The following is a 14903-nucleotide window of genomic DNA, read 5'->3' on the forward strand; positions in this document are numbered from 1 at the left end:
CCGCGTGGGAGGAGCGCGCCCCACAGGGCCCGCCCCGGGAACCTGTTGTCTCTCTGTAGCCATCGCTAAGGCGCCCCCTGCCTAGAGGTGAGATGCTTGCAGCCCAGGAGCGCCCCGCGGGAAAGGCCCTTGCGCTGCCGCCCTGGGCCGGAGCCGGGCGTCACAAGGCACGGCCCCCAGAACCCCAGTATGCCATGTGGCCTCTCATGGGACATTCTAGGGCTTGAGGGCTCTGTAGTGGGTGGAGGTGGGGGGACTTGAAGGTGGCCGCCTGGCTTGAAGGGGTGGCACTAAAATGCTTGTATTGATGCTTCGTGTTGGTTTATCTTGGATGCTTATTTACGGGAGGGGTTAAAGCCACCTCTTAACCCCCTCCCCACTGGTGAGGTTCTGAGCATCTCTTTTCCCCGGATGAATGCTGCAACAGTGGTCTCAGGCCTCAGCTGAGTGCCTTGTCACCCCCACCAGAGAGCTTGATCTTATACATACCCTTCTCTTCCTAGTCCCCTCTCAAAGTCAGGACTATTTGAGATTAATGGGGACGGGGGCTAAAGTCTCTGGCCAGGTTCCAAAGCTCTCTTCCTAGCTCTCTCCCCATCCTTACAGGCCTAGCGGTCAAGCCCCCTAAATCCTGAGAAGTAGCTCTTAAAGTCTTTCGTCCCCGGACTGCATTCTCTCTCTCCAATTAGATATTCCCTTCTCTGAGCTCAGTTCCAGGATTGGGAGCCTCTCCTTCCCGCTCTCGGGCTCGGCTGTGCCTTGGGGCTGGGAGGACGGGGTTCCCCGCCCACAGCCAGAACTCGGGCGCCTGGCCGGGGTCTTTAATTAGGCACCTAGGTGGCAGTGCTCAGCCAGGCCTTTCATCTTGGGCACCCGGGACCTCCTCCATTACACACATCCCAGTCACTTCCCGCCCCTCCTTGCCCCAGGGAGCAGGGGGAGGTGTAAAGGAGAATGAATAAATGAGTTAACTAAGGAGTTAACTAAGGAGTCACCTCGGCGCCCCGCCTCCAGGCCTTGCTGCCTAGCTGGTGTCCCGGTTCTCCTGTTGGGGCAGAGGCAAGGAGGATAGACAGCAGGGTCTGAAAAATACAAATGGGGTCGCCTAGCGAAGTCTGTCTGTGAAGTATAGGGGTCCTATTCGGACCCTTTGGGGGTTTGAGGAGAGGGCTCCACAGGGCCTGGGCATCCAGTGGCTAGGATTGGGACAGCTAGCAGGGCTACTCAGCGTGACTTAGAATGATGGACCGGCTAGGCTTCACAGAGGAAGCCGCTGGTCAGAACATGGTTGGAGGGGCCTGAAATGGTGCAGCAAACTTAAGGGTGGTCAGCAGGTTTGGGGCAAATCTTCTCCCCTCCTTCCCCCCTTCTCTCCCCTCAGCCCCGCAAAAGAAAGACACACTGAGAAATCAGAGCCTGGTGGACTAGATGGGGAGGAGTTTATTTGGGAGAGGAGAGTTAATCATATTTGTTCTTCCTGGGGAGGGGGTCTTCAAACAATACCAAAGGGTGTGGGAAAGGGTGGGGGTCTGGAGGGGAGAGGGAGGGGCCACAGCCAGACAAAATGGCAACACATGATCACAGGCACTACTGACATCACAGACACAGCAGAGGGTGCAGGATAGCGACTCCAGACCAGGCCTCCAACCTCCACGGGATGGGTGGGGGTGTGGAGGGAGGGGGCAGGGGAAGGGGGGAAGAAGGGTGGGCCAGCCCCACAGACCCGTTGGCTCTGTCCTCTGATTACCTAGCTATCTTGTCACGGGGTGGGCAAGGGTGTGGGCTGTGCTTCTCTCACCCTCCAAGATATATCCCTCAGCTCCTCCTAGGCCACCTCAGTCCCCAGCCTTGGCCAGGGCCATTCCTCCCCACCCCTAACAGAACCTACCCTGAAGCTCCTAATCATGTTCTCCCTCCCAACCTACTGCCCAAACCCACCCACTTTAAAACTTTTTCTCAATAGAGGAGGCTGCCCCTTCTGAAGCATTCATGGAAGCCCCACTCTAAGCCGCACTCCACTAGGAACCCTGACCAGGATCTCATCTCAAACTTGGCCTGTTCCTGAATCCCACTTCTTGCCCTGCTCAAGAACTGTCCCCTTTAGAATCAATACTCCTGAGTGTTCTAAGACACACATAATGCAAAACCTGCCACTCTGCAGCCCATCCATTCCCTCACTTAAAGCCCTGCCCCTTCCAGAACCACACCCTCTGTCTCCTTGCAAGTCCCACCCCAGAATGCTCTAGGGCACCCCTCTCCTTTAGACTCCAGATCCAGTATGTCCCATTTGCTGACTCCTCCACTCCAGAGCACCCCTCCAAGACCACCTTGGGTCCTAAGCTGTCCACTCTACCCCAAGTCCCCCCAATCTCTGCCTCTCACCCTGGGGTTGGATTTCCCCTAATGGCCTCTGCTCAGGCATTGCTGGAGGAATCAAGGCCAGAGTTGGGAGGAGGGCAGGGAGAGAGGGGAGAGAGTCTGAAGTCACACCCACCCTCCCCACACAGCCGAGGTCTGTCTCCTCCCTGCCCCCTTTCAGAGCCCCCTAACCTCAGGGGACAGGGACTAGGAACAGAGAGGGGCTAAGGGATGCAGGGGAAGGGGTAGGGGTGAGAGAGGGGCCCACTCAAGACTGGGCCCATAGAGCATGAGGGGAGTGGAGTGAGGGCAGGGCTCAGACAGATAAATAGATATTTATATATAATATAATATAATATATATATATATAAACAGCAAAGACAGTTAGGGTCTCCTGGCTGAGGAGTGGAGACCTAGGGTGTAGGGGAGGGAAGGGGGGCAGGCCTTCTCCTGAGCTCTTGCCCACCCATGGGGTCCTCCTGGGCTGCACTGACCTGTAGAGACAAAAGACACAGAAAGGAGAGTGGGTCCAGACACAGGCAGTGCCCTAAGGGAGGGGTTGGGCTGTTATGCCTTTATCCTCTGCCTGGCATGCCTTTTCCTCCTTCTTCCTTCACTTACACTCCTGGAGTCAGCTTCATCCCAGCTGCCCCTACTGGGAAAATATTCTCGATCTTGCCCCCACTGTGTTAGGGAAAGAGATCATGGTCCCCTTCCCCCCCCACCAAAAAAAATAATAGTCCATTATCAGGTACTGTTCTAGCCATTGGTGATACATGATACTGAGCAAAACAAAGATCCCTGTCTTTGTGGAGCTTACATGTAGCAGGGGGAGGCAGACTTCACACAATGAACATGGCACATGAGTATAACAAAAGGTGACAATAAGTGAAATGGAAAAAAACAAAAAGTGGAGTGAGCAAGTGGGAGATTGGTAGGAGGTGATGTCAGAAAGGTAGGTAATGGGGTCACAGAGGGCCTCATGGACCACACTGTGGAGACTTAAGCTTTGACTCTGGGTGAGGTGTAAGCCATGGCATGATTTTGAGCAGAGAAGAGTAAAATGAGAGTAAAATGGCTCATGCTAGGTTGTTTCCATTATTCACTCAATAAAATATTACCTAACATTAAGAGCTCTAAGTGATGTGTGTACAGCATGAATGTCGTGGTCACATCCCCTAGTCTAGTGGACGAGACAGTCAATACGCATATAAACTAATAATTACAGAGTATGATAAAGAAAAGCACAGGGTACTAGGAGAGAGATAACAAGGGGGACTTGCTTTAGTCAGGGTTGTCAGGCAAGACCTCACAGAGTAAGTGACCGAAAGGATGAAAAGGAGCTGGCCAGGTAAAGTTACCTGTGTGAGGGTGTGGAACTCCTGGGGGAAAGCAAGTACGAATGCCCTGAAATCGGATTGTGCCTGGCCTACTGAGGTGTCTAGTGTGGCTGAAAAAGGGGCGGGGCGGGTAGGACCTGTGACCATAGTGAAGACTTCTGCTTTTAATTCGAATGAGATGGGAATGAGATGGGAACTCCGGCAGAGTTCTGAACACAGCAGGGCTGCGGCCCAATTTAGGATTTTACAGAATCCCTCCTGACGCTGTAAGTTGGACAGAATGGAAATGGAGGTGGAGACCTGTGAAAAGGTCTGGGGGAGATGACAGTGAGAAGTGTGAACATTATGGATATATTTTGAAGGTAGAGCCAACAGCATTTTTTGATGAATTAGATGTGGAATGCTTAATAAACTCTCTGCCCTTCCCATCCTTGCTAACTCGGTGCCAAAAACTGCCTCCACTCCCGTGTTGCCACCTCCTTGCCTTCCCCTTTTCACACTGCCCCTCTGCCTTATCCTCCTGCCTTTTCTCTCTGCCTTCCCCTTCACATCTGAGGGGAAATCTCACCTCTCTTTTAAAGCACAGCAAGAAGGCGGGCAAACTTTCCAAGGCTCCGCCCCGCCACTTTTCCTCCTTTGAAATTCCACACCACCTCCCGCACCTCGAGGGCTGGGGAGAGGTGGCAGATCTATCCCCTCCTCCCGGATTGGTGAGCTCGTCTGACCTTCAGGACCCACGCCCGTTTACCCTTATCATCTATTGGCCTTATTACCTATTGGCTTAGCAGTCATTTTCTAAGACCCACCTCCTCCTCCCTTCCGTGGCTCCAGCGCCCTGCTGAATCTCCACTGCGCAAGTCCCCCTGCTATTCCCTCCTTTCATTGGTCGCTCTGCTACCTCTCTCCCCCACTTCCCCCCAGAGACACACTTCTGCCTCCCTCCCATTGGCTCTTCATTCTGCCCATCTTCAAGCACCACTCTCCTGTTCTCCATTCATTGGCTAGGTTTTCGCTCTATCATGTAGCTCTGCCTCCCTATTGGCTCCTTCAGATTTCAGTCCTTACTTGCCCAGCAAACGCCTTACATACTGTCCACCCCTGAATCTTATTGGTTCATTGACCTTCTCGTTTCCTTTCATGTACCCTCCTTGGCCGCACCGCCCGCCCGTCACTCACCAGACTACATCTGATTGGAGAAGGAGGTGGGCGCACCCTGCGGGCCGTAGCCTTGCTGCCCATAGTCGCCCTGAGGCCCGTAGCCGCCGCCACCGCCGCCGGCTGGCTGCCCGTAGTCGGGCTGGTAGCCGCCCTGGGGCCCGTAGGAGTCCTGGGGCCCGTACCCGCCGGGGCCCTGCCCATAGCCCGCATCACCGTAGGCATCCCCGGGTGCTGGCTGTTTCTCGGGGGCACCAGGAGGCGCGCGCAGGAACGGGGCTGCCCAGCCAGTCTCCTTAAACACGAACCACAGGTTGCCGACCCAGAGCACCAGGTTCAGGAAGCCGAACACCTGCAGGGAGACAAGGCCTGGCTGTCGTCCCCCACCCATTGCTTTGGCGGCCCCAGGGGACATCGAGGCCAAGCGTGCAGGAACGGGCATGTTGGGCATGAATCTCTGGGCTCCTGGAGGGTGGTGGTTTCTGAAACCCAGACCCTCTGAGTTCCAGGGCATGAATGTCAGTGTACGGAATAATCACCTTTTGAGGGGAGAGAGCATGTTAGAACTCAGATTCCGGGGGATGTTGAGATCTACCAGCATGACATATGCAAGTATTTATATATTTGCATATCCCCATATTTACATTTTTATAAAATATGGTAAATTTAAATTTAGAATATATACTAAAATGTAACATACATTCTTATTAAATATAGATATACCACTAATGCATATATGCACATAAACGTATATGCAAATATATGTATAAGCGCACATACATAAAATATGTAAATATATACTTTAATATTAAAATATAAATATATGGAACTTATATAAAATAAAACACTTTATATACCTGTTACTATATGCCACACCCTCTTCTAAGCACTTTACATGTTATTCACTTAAAATTCAATTTTTGGACAGGAATTAATATCTCCATTTTACAGTTGAGGAAACTGAGGCCCAGAGAGCGTGAGTTGCCCGAGGTCTCACAGCCAGCAAGTGACAGGAAAAAGTTGTAATCTTAGCATTTGTAACACTTGTATATGACTTACCTTGGGCCATTTTCTAAATACTTCATATGTTATCAGTTCGCTAAACACTCAGCTTTGGAGCAGGACCCATTATTAGTCTTCAATTTACATGCTGAAACTGAGCCCCAAGAGGCTGTGTGACTAGTTTCAGGTCACAGAGCTTGCAAGTGGCGGAGCTGGGATTTGAGCTCAGACAGTCTGACTCCAGTCAGTAGGGGGCATCCAATTGGGGAAACATTTCAAGTTATTCATTCCTTTTGCACATGAGGAAACCGAGGTCCCAAGATGGGGCTGAGTTGCCAGAGATCGTACATGACTAGGCTAGGTCTGGGATCCAGGTCTCCCAAACCTAATCTGGACAGAAGATCTCATGTTCCCCTCTTGGGGACAGTCTGTGGTGTCACAGTGGTATTTGTTTCTCATCCTTCAACATTATTGGCATGCCTCCTCCAGGGAGCCCCCTTGAATCTCCCCTGATTCTCCTTTAATTCTCTCTCTCCACCACTCCCCATGCAAGACTGGAAGTTTCTCAGCCTCCCTCCTCCAGCCAGTCCCCAGGGCTTACCACAGAGGTGTTGAGCCCCGAGGTCACAGGGTCCCTCAGCTCCTTGCATGTGGTTCCTGTCTGGCGGCAGACAGCCATCTCCTTGATAATGTTCTCTGGGTCTGTGGCCATCTTCACATCTGACAGCCCCTTGGCCCATGCTGACGAGCTAACTAGCCACATGAAGGCGAACACTGCTGTGGCCAGAAAGTCCTAGGGTGGGCAGGGGTGAGGAAGAGGGCTCTGTGAGTGGGCTGCTTCACGATGGGCTCTTAGCCTCCTCAGGTCACAGGCTTTCTTGGGAGGGAGGCGCCCCCCAGAAGAGGCCTGTCTCTCTCCTGCCTTTACAGCTCTGAAGTCCACAACATTTTCACCTGAAGGTGGCCCTCCCAGCTTGGGCTCGTGTGTGTGTGTGTGTGTGTGTGTGTGTGTGTGTGTACATGACGCAGAGGGTGTGGGAGTGTGATTGCGATATGTGGGTGTGACTGTTGGGGGGGAAATCTGTGGGATGGTTTCCAAATCTGTGGAAAGTAGTGTGTCTTTCCACTTTCGTCTGCATGTGGGAATTTGTGTCACTTTGTGTCTGGGATGAGGGTGTGTAGGAATCAGTGTGTCTATGTGGCATGATGACATGCATGACTGTCACAGTGATCCTCTGTGGGCTCCTTCCTTTGATCTAGAATGCGTGGTTGTGTGAGAGTGGGCGGGTTCCCAGATGTGGGTCTGTCTGGGATTCTGTGTGGGCTGAGTGTGTCCTTGTGACTCTATGACTCTGTGTCCCTGATGTGTGGTACGGATTTATAGCAGCAGCAGCAGCAACATGCGTGGCTGTTATGGTGGCTGCTTGCATGTAGGTCTGTCTGGGATTTGGTGTGGCCTATGAGCATGGCTGTGTCCCTGGGGCTCTGTGTCCCCACGGTGCCTGCATGCAAGTGGCTGCGGGGACTCACCATCATAGGCCCTTTGTTGTTCTCTCGGTACTTGTTCTGCAGGAAGATGTAGGTGGCCAGAGCCCCCATGGAGTAGAGGAAGGCAAACACGGCCACAGTGACAAAGAATTCAGCAGACGAGGAGTAGTCTCCCACTAAGAAGACCTTGGTGGTGCCACCTCGGCAGGTGGGTGCATCAAAGTACACTTGGTGGAGCCTGCAGACAGAGGTGAGCAGGTATGGCCCAGCCCCTAAGAAGCCCCTCACCACCCCCCACCCCGCCCAGTCATAGGTTCCCCCAGATTCTGACTAGGTCCCAGGAAGGGGAGGAATTAACCATTCACAGAGCACCTACTATTTACCAGTCACAATTCATTGATTGCTCAAAACATCCTAGTGAGATAGGTGTTATTCTTCTCTTACTCTAGCCCGGGCACTCTGGCCTCTTGGTTATTTCTAGAACTTGTTAGGCATCCTGCCACCCCAGGATCTTTGTACTGGCTGTTCCCTTTGCCAGGAATGCTCTTCCTCTAGTATCTTCATGTTTTTCTCTGTCATCTCCTTCAAGCTTTGCTCAACTGTCACCTTCTTAGTGAGGCCTTCCCTGATCTCCTTATTTTAAATTAAATTGAACCATTCTCTCCTGGCACTCCTTAGCTCCCTTCCTTGCTCCATTTTTCTCTGTAGCAGTGATCCCCATCTGACATACCATGTATTTTACTTTTTTCTTTCTTTCTTTTTCTTTGGAGACAAAGTCTTGCTCTGTTGCATGGGCTAGAGTGCCGTGGCATCAGCCTTGCTCACAGCAACCTCAAACTCCTGGGCTCAAGCAATCCTTCTGCCTCAGCCTCCCAAGTAGCTGGGACTACAGGCATGCGCCACCATGCCTGGCTAATTTTTTCTATATATTTTTAGTTGTCCAGCTAATTTTTTTTTATTTTTAGTAGAGACGGGGTCTTGCTCTTGCTCAGGCTGGTCTCGAAGTCCTGAGCTCAAACGATCCACCCGCCTCGGCCTCCCAGAATGCTAGGATTACAGGCGTGAGCCACCAAGCCCGGCCTATTTTACTTTTTGATCTTGATTTTTGCTATAACTACAAGAGGGCAGGGCTTTTTCCTGTTTTGTTCACTGCTGTATCCCCAGGGCCTGGAACAATGTTGGCATGTAGTAGGCGCTCAAGAAATGTTTCTTGAGTGAAATGTACAGAGGTGGAAACAGAGGCTCAGAGAAGTGCATTAACTTGCCTAAAGTCACAGAGCAGGCAAGGGAATTGCAGAGTTGGGATCTGAACCTTGTTTTCTCCTTACATCATGTTAACTCTTCTCCCCACCCCACTTCAGGTCCTTGAGAGAAAAAAAATGTGTGCATAGCAGAGGAAAGCACAGTGACTACAAAATAGGAAAAGACAGACAGAAAGAAAGGAGGGTAGAAGGGATTTTGCAACAGGATGCGTGTATGTGAGGGGAGAAGAGAGGACTGGGAAGGTGTCCTGGGACTAAGGCCTTTCCTGTGGTGTGGAGGAGGGAGTTGTAGGGAGAAAATGTGTGTGTGGAGGACTGGAGCGGGGGTCTCAGAGCTCTGGCCTCAGATTGGGGAGCTGGATCCTGAGACTGAGAAAACAGTGTTGGTGCCCTTGTGTAGCAAAACTCCTGAGGGAAGAGGTTTACATTTATTGATCACCTACTAAGCACTCCACATAATTGTCTCATTTAACACCTCCCAGCAATTCTCTAAAGCAGGTATCATTATGCCCATTCTACAGATGAACAAACAGAGGCTCAGCAAGTTTAAGTTACTTGCCCAAGGCATACAGCCAATAAGTAGTGGATCTAGGAATTGGATCTAGGTTTGAGTTTCTAGTTTCTAGTGGGCTGGGTCAGGAGAGGGGGTGTCCAAGGGGGAATGGTTGGTCTTTGGGGGGCATCAGGGCAGTGAGGCTGTTGGTGAGGGAGACCCAGGGCAAAGATATTTTTTTTCTGGGAGACTTGTGGGTCAAGAGCAGATCCTCTGGACCTAAGGTCCTAGGCATAGGAGATGCTGTGGGGGGGCGTCCAAGGGAAATTTTTGTGGTCTTGTGGGTTCTCAAGGGGTGGGCTCTATCCCATGCTGCCAACTCCTCCTTCCCCAGACTGTTCTTCCTTGCCTCTGTGACGCTGAGGATACCTGGTTGTCCCTCTACCCCTCAGGCCACACTTTCCTGGCACCTCCTCTTCTTTCTACCATTGCTCAGGGCCTGTGCTGGGCTTTCTTTTGTTTGCACTCTTCTTTCTTCCCATGGGGTGATCTCTTGATCCCACATTTCTCTTGGCACTCAAAACTCCCCAGTTTCCAACTCAATTCCTGAACTCTTTCCTGACCCCCTAAAACTTATTTATTTTACTTATTTGTCAAACACTTATGGAGCCAGGCTCGGTGCTAAGCACTTTCCACGTATTAACTCATTTAATACTAACAACAACCCTGTGAGTGGCTGTTATTATTGTCCTCTTTTACAGATGAGAAAATGGGGACCCAGAGCGGTTATGTTATTTGGCCAAAGAGTAGTGGAGGAGTCTCAGAAGCCTCTACTGAAATTGTGTCCGTGGGACTCTGTCTCTCCACCCCCAAGAGGTAAACACCTCTGTGAGGGTAGCGAGCGTGCCAGCCTGTGCTCCTCCCTGGTGCCCCTAGCGCTCAGCACAGTGCCCGGCACACAGTGTGAGCTCAACAAATGTCAGAATGGCTTAATTGGGTTTAAGCATTCCCTATATCTAAGCAGTACCCCCTCGTTATTCTCCATCGTGAAACCCTGGATGAGGATCCCATCCTCGAAATTCAGTCTGCAGTGATCCTCTTTATTAATTTATTGGTTATAATGGAGGCTCCATGAGAGTGGGGAGTTGGGTCTCTTTTAGTCACTGTTCTGTCCCCAGCACTTTGAGTAGTACCTGGTGTACAATAAGTTCTCAAAAAATGTGTATAGAATAAATGAATGAATGGGGATTAAATAGTAATACTGGCTAACATTAACTGAGCACTCAACTGTGTTAAGGTGTGTGTGTGTGTGTGCATATAGATGTCTTTTTCTTTTGAATCTTGTTTATTGCCTGTCCCCTACCCCTTTCCTTTACTAGAACAGAGCCAGAGGGCGACAGCCTATGTCTGTCTTGCTCACCACATAGCCCTAGAGTCCAGAGCAGTGCCAGGTACAAGGCGGGTGCTCAGTGCATGGACAGTCATCCCAGTGGGTGTGGCCTCTTGAGGTGGGGGCTGGGCAGGGCCACTGGGGAAGAGGTACTGGCTGGTTCCACCCCACCCCTGCCTCTCTCAGGTCTGCTGGGAGCCCAGGGTGGGGGCACACCTGAAGGGATATTCGAATTCGACTTCAATGTTGGGGTCACTCTCGGACTTGTTGGCACACTCCACACCCAGCCGGAGCTCCCCGCTGTAGCTGCCGCATGTGGCGAAGGCGAAGATGGCGAAGACCTTGGGTAGCAGGGGTGGGGATGGCAACAGTGAGCCTGGGTGTGTGTGGGAGGGGGTGCCCTCCTCTGGACAGATCGGGGGCCCAGCACAGGCAGCAGCAGATGGAGCAGTCCCCACCCCCACCCCCTAATCAGGGCTCATCGGGACCAAGGACAAGCTGATTACAGGGCTATGGCTGTCTCTTCCTGTTCCTCTCTTTCCCTGTATCGCTCTCTGTCTCTACCTCTCCATGCTCTGATCTCCCTCCTTCTCCGTCTCTCTCTGCCTTCTCTGTCTCTGTTGTTCTCTATGTGTCTCGCTGTGTCTCTATTTTTCTCGTTATCTGTGTTTCTCTATGTCTTCATCTTTCTCAGATGTCTCTTTGTCTCTCTGTGTCTCTGATTCTCTCTCTGCCTCTCTAGTCTCTAGGTATCTCTTTCTGTCTCTTTTTTCTCTCTGTGTGTGAGTGTATGTCTCTCACTATGTCTGTGTCTTTCTGTTTCTTGGTCTGTTTGTCCATCTCTTACCCAGTCTCTGTCTGCCCTGTGCCTCTCCTTCTCTGTGTTTTGGTTTCTCTTCTTTCTGAGTGTCTTTCTCTCTGTGTCTCTGTCTCCCCCATCCCATTTTCCTGCCTCTGTCCCTATGTCTATTTCTCTTTGCATCTCTGTTCTCTGTGCGTCTTTTTCTGTCTCCCTCTTCTTTGTCTCTGTTTTTCTCTTTTCTCTCTTGTCTCTGTATCTCTTCTCATCACTGTATCTCTTTTCTCTCAGTATTTCCATCTCTGTCTCCATCATTTCCTGTCTCTCATTCTCTCTGTCTCCTTCACTGTGAGTGTCTCTGGCTTTGCATCTTTTCCCCAGCAATCGGCCACAGGCTCCACCTCCCTCGCCTCTTTCTCCCTTTGGGAGAGGAGGTAGGACATCACAATCTGCCACTTCACAACGGGGGTACCCTCAGCCCCATGTGATGCCACAGCCCACTCGTTCTCTGGTCCCAGACCCCTGAAACCTCACCCAGGGGCCCAATTCCCCTATCCCTTTCAACCCCTCATCCATTCTTCACTCCCCACCCCCACTCCACCCCTGATCTTCTGGACCTCACTACCTCCCTCTCTCCCCTGCACTCTCCCCCAACAGCCCAGACCACACTCACCCATTGCAGCACCTTCACGAAGCCAAGGGGCTCCTTGACCACCCGGAACTGACCTCCGGCCACCAGCTGAGGAAAGAAACAGTGGGGAGGGGATGGAGTTGTTGGAGGTAGAGAGCGAGGTGAGGGGCAAGGCTGCCAGGGGATGACCCCTGGGGATGGGCATGTGATCTCGGGAGATGGGGTGAGAAGGAGAAAGTGACACCTTGGGGAAAGTGTGAACACCAGGGTTTCTGAGAGAAGACCCCCCCCAGGATTCAGGACTGGTGGGGAGGTCTGGAGTGATGGTGAGTCAGATGGCAGAGGAGGTCAGGGGAGGGGAAGATGGGGATGCGGTCAGGACTAGTTAGGGAAGGGAAGAAGTTCTGAAATGTAAAGGTGAGTCAGATGGGGAAGGGGCTTGGGTGGAGAGAGTGAGGATGGAGTTGGGGTTCATCCTGGTGGGGGAGGGGTCTTGAGTGGTGAAGGTGAGTCATAAGAGGGCAGGAGTCAGGTTGGTTAGGGTGGGGGAGGGGTCTGCAGCAGCAATGGTGAATCAGATGGTGGTGGTGTTGGGGTCTGAGGTGATGGGGATGGGGAAGGGTTGGCACTGGTGGGGGGGTGAGTTTATGAGGTGGCAAAGGAGAGTGAGATGGCGGAGAGGGTTTGGACTGATTAAGGTGGGGGAGGGCTGGGACTTGGCTTCACTGGCTATGTGTTGGGGCAGAGGAGACTGGGGGGTTTTGGAGAGGCAAAACCAGATCCCCCTAGGTCTGCTCTGGGGGAAGGGGTGGTCGTCTACTGGGGTACAGTCTCTGTTTGGGAGGGGCAGGTGCCAGCCCTTTCTCCCCACCCCCACACCTTCTGTCGCTCTATTTCCCAGCTCATCTGCAGCCTCCCCCCAAGTCTTCCTTCCACTCTCCCCTCCCCTTCCCCCTTGCCCTCACCCCAGACCCCAGACCCCTCTTCCTCTCCTCGAGGTCGCCAGTAATGAACTGGACTTCTGGGGGCACCCGCTGCGGCAGTGAGAATGGCCCTCGCTGCGGCAAAGAGCGCACTCCTTCTTTTCTCCACCTCCCCCTTCCTCCCCTTCGCCTGCCGCAGACCCCCAGCCCCAGCGCCGGGGACCGAGTCTCCGCTGCCAGGACCCTAGCCACCGCTTCTCAGAGTCGGCTGGCCTAAGCGACCCGGGCCTGGAAGGCCTGGAAGCGGCGGGCTCTGTCCACGGTGCTGGAGCGCGTACCTGATTCACCACGTCCATGTCTGCCAGCAGCAGCATCAGCAATGCAGGGGGCGGGAGGCGCCTGCTAGCAAGGGCGGCGCGGGGCGCGGCGGGGGCGGCGCGCAATCGTCGGAACAGCCCAGGCGGCTGCGGCCCCGCCCCTCGCGCCCCCGCCTCGCCCGCCGCGGGCGCCTGCGCACAGCGGGCTGTGCCACAGCCTCTCCCGCCGCCATTCCGGCCCGAAGGCTGGAGCTGGGAAAGCGCGCTGGGAAAGTCATTATCTGTGGAAACACAGCTAGTGGTCTGGGGAGAGGAGGACCGCTCAGTCCTACAGTATGACATTTTGCCAGGCCATTTTCTGAGTTTGTTAAATGTGTTCACTCAATTAATCCTTACAACAGCCGTATGTGGTAAGGGACTATTAGTGCCATTTTTACAGATGAGGAAAATGAGTCCCCAGAGAGATTAAGTGACTTGTACAAGGTCACCCAGCTAGTAATTGGCAGTGCTCAGAGTCACTGCAGTTTAAACATAGTTCAACGTCTTGAGAGTTCCTTTTTGATAGTCTGCATTTTAAGCACACCCTAAAGCCCCCTCCCTTCCCCCTCCAACCATCTGCCTTATTTATCTCTTCCTCTTGGTCAAATTCTTGCCTACTCCAACTCTACACTTTACATCCTATTTATTCCTCAGTCCTCTCTTAATTGGACTACCCCTCTTTCATGCTACTAAAACTTGGTTCATCAAGGTTAATAGTGATTGCCATGTTGCAAAATCCTATGGCTAATACACAGTTGGGGTTTAAAATGCTCGACCTCACTCATACTAAGAGAAATGCATATAAAAACTGCTAAGAGACTGGTTTTCATCTTTTAGGGTGGTGAGAATCAAAAAGTTCAATAATGTTAAATATTGGTAGGTTGGCCAGAAAAATTCTCATAAATTGATGATGGAAGTTTAATTGGTATAACATCTGTAGAGGGCAATTAGGCAAAATCTAGCAAAATAACAAATTTGTATACTGTTTGGCTCAGCATTTACACTTAGGAATTTATCTTACAGATAGAGTTCATGCATGTGCTAAAAGATGTATGTATAAGATGGTACACTACAGGGCTGTTTATAATAGGAAAAAGTGGACATTCCCCAAGTACTCATTACTAGTAGCCTGTTTAAATAAACTCTGATACCATGCACCTGCCATTATAATAATATGGAGCTGTGGAATGATTGTCAAGATATTTACTTAAGAAATGCAAGATGTCAAGCTGTGTGGGAATTGTGTACAAAGAGAAGGGAAGGATTGTATTATAATCATAGAGAAAATAACTAACATTTAAATTGTGGCTGTTTTCTGTCAAGCACTCTTCAGAGAACTTCACATATATTACTTATTTAGATCCTCACAGCAACTATCTTCATTTTATAGCTGAATAAACTAAGATGCAGAGAGGAATTTTCCTCTGGTAAGAGGATATGAACCCAGGAAGTCTGGCTCCAGCATGTGTTACTCCTTAGCTGCTTATGCTACCTTATCAGTACACCATCATAGGTCTGTCTATAAGAGATACCTGATAACACTGTTTGCTACCAGAGGGGAGTGAAACCTTTCACTTTATACCCCTCTGTGCCTTTTGAACTTTGAACCAGCTGAATGTATACCTATTTTTTAAACACACAAATTCACACAAATATGTAAAGGATATTTCCCAGTTGCTGCTTTATTGGAGAAAGCAGTACACAGG

The 14903-nt window shown here is 51.4% G+C and overlaps 1 protein-coding gene across 1 annotated transcript; it reads right to left on the reverse strand.

The window, feature by feature from the left end:
• Positions 1–1434: 1434 nt before the first annotated feature.
• SYP (synaptophysin) lies at positions 1435–13222 on the reverse strand. Its single transcript, XM_069463635.1, has 7 exons — positions 13180–13222; positions 11961–12026; positions 10705–10829; positions 7386–7581; positions 6457–6648; positions 4875–5205; positions 1435–2852 (listed from the first exon to the last, which is right to left on the reverse strand). Exons 1-6 carry the CDS (start codon positions 13213–13215, stop codon positions 4879–4881), a joined length of 942 nt encoding a protein of 313 aa, XP_069319736.1. The 5' UTR covers positions 13216–13222; the 3' UTR covers positions 1435–2852; positions 4875–4878.
• Between the last annotated feature and the right edge of the window lie 1681 nt (positions 13223–14903).

This window comes from Eulemur rufifrons, chromosome 30, assembly GCF_041146395.1.
Source record: "Eulemur rufifrons isolate Redbay chromosome 30, OSU_ERuf_1, whole genome shotgun sequence".
Lineage (NCBI taxonomy): Eukaryota > Metazoa > Chordata > Mammalia > Primates > Lemuridae > Eulemur > Eulemur rufifrons.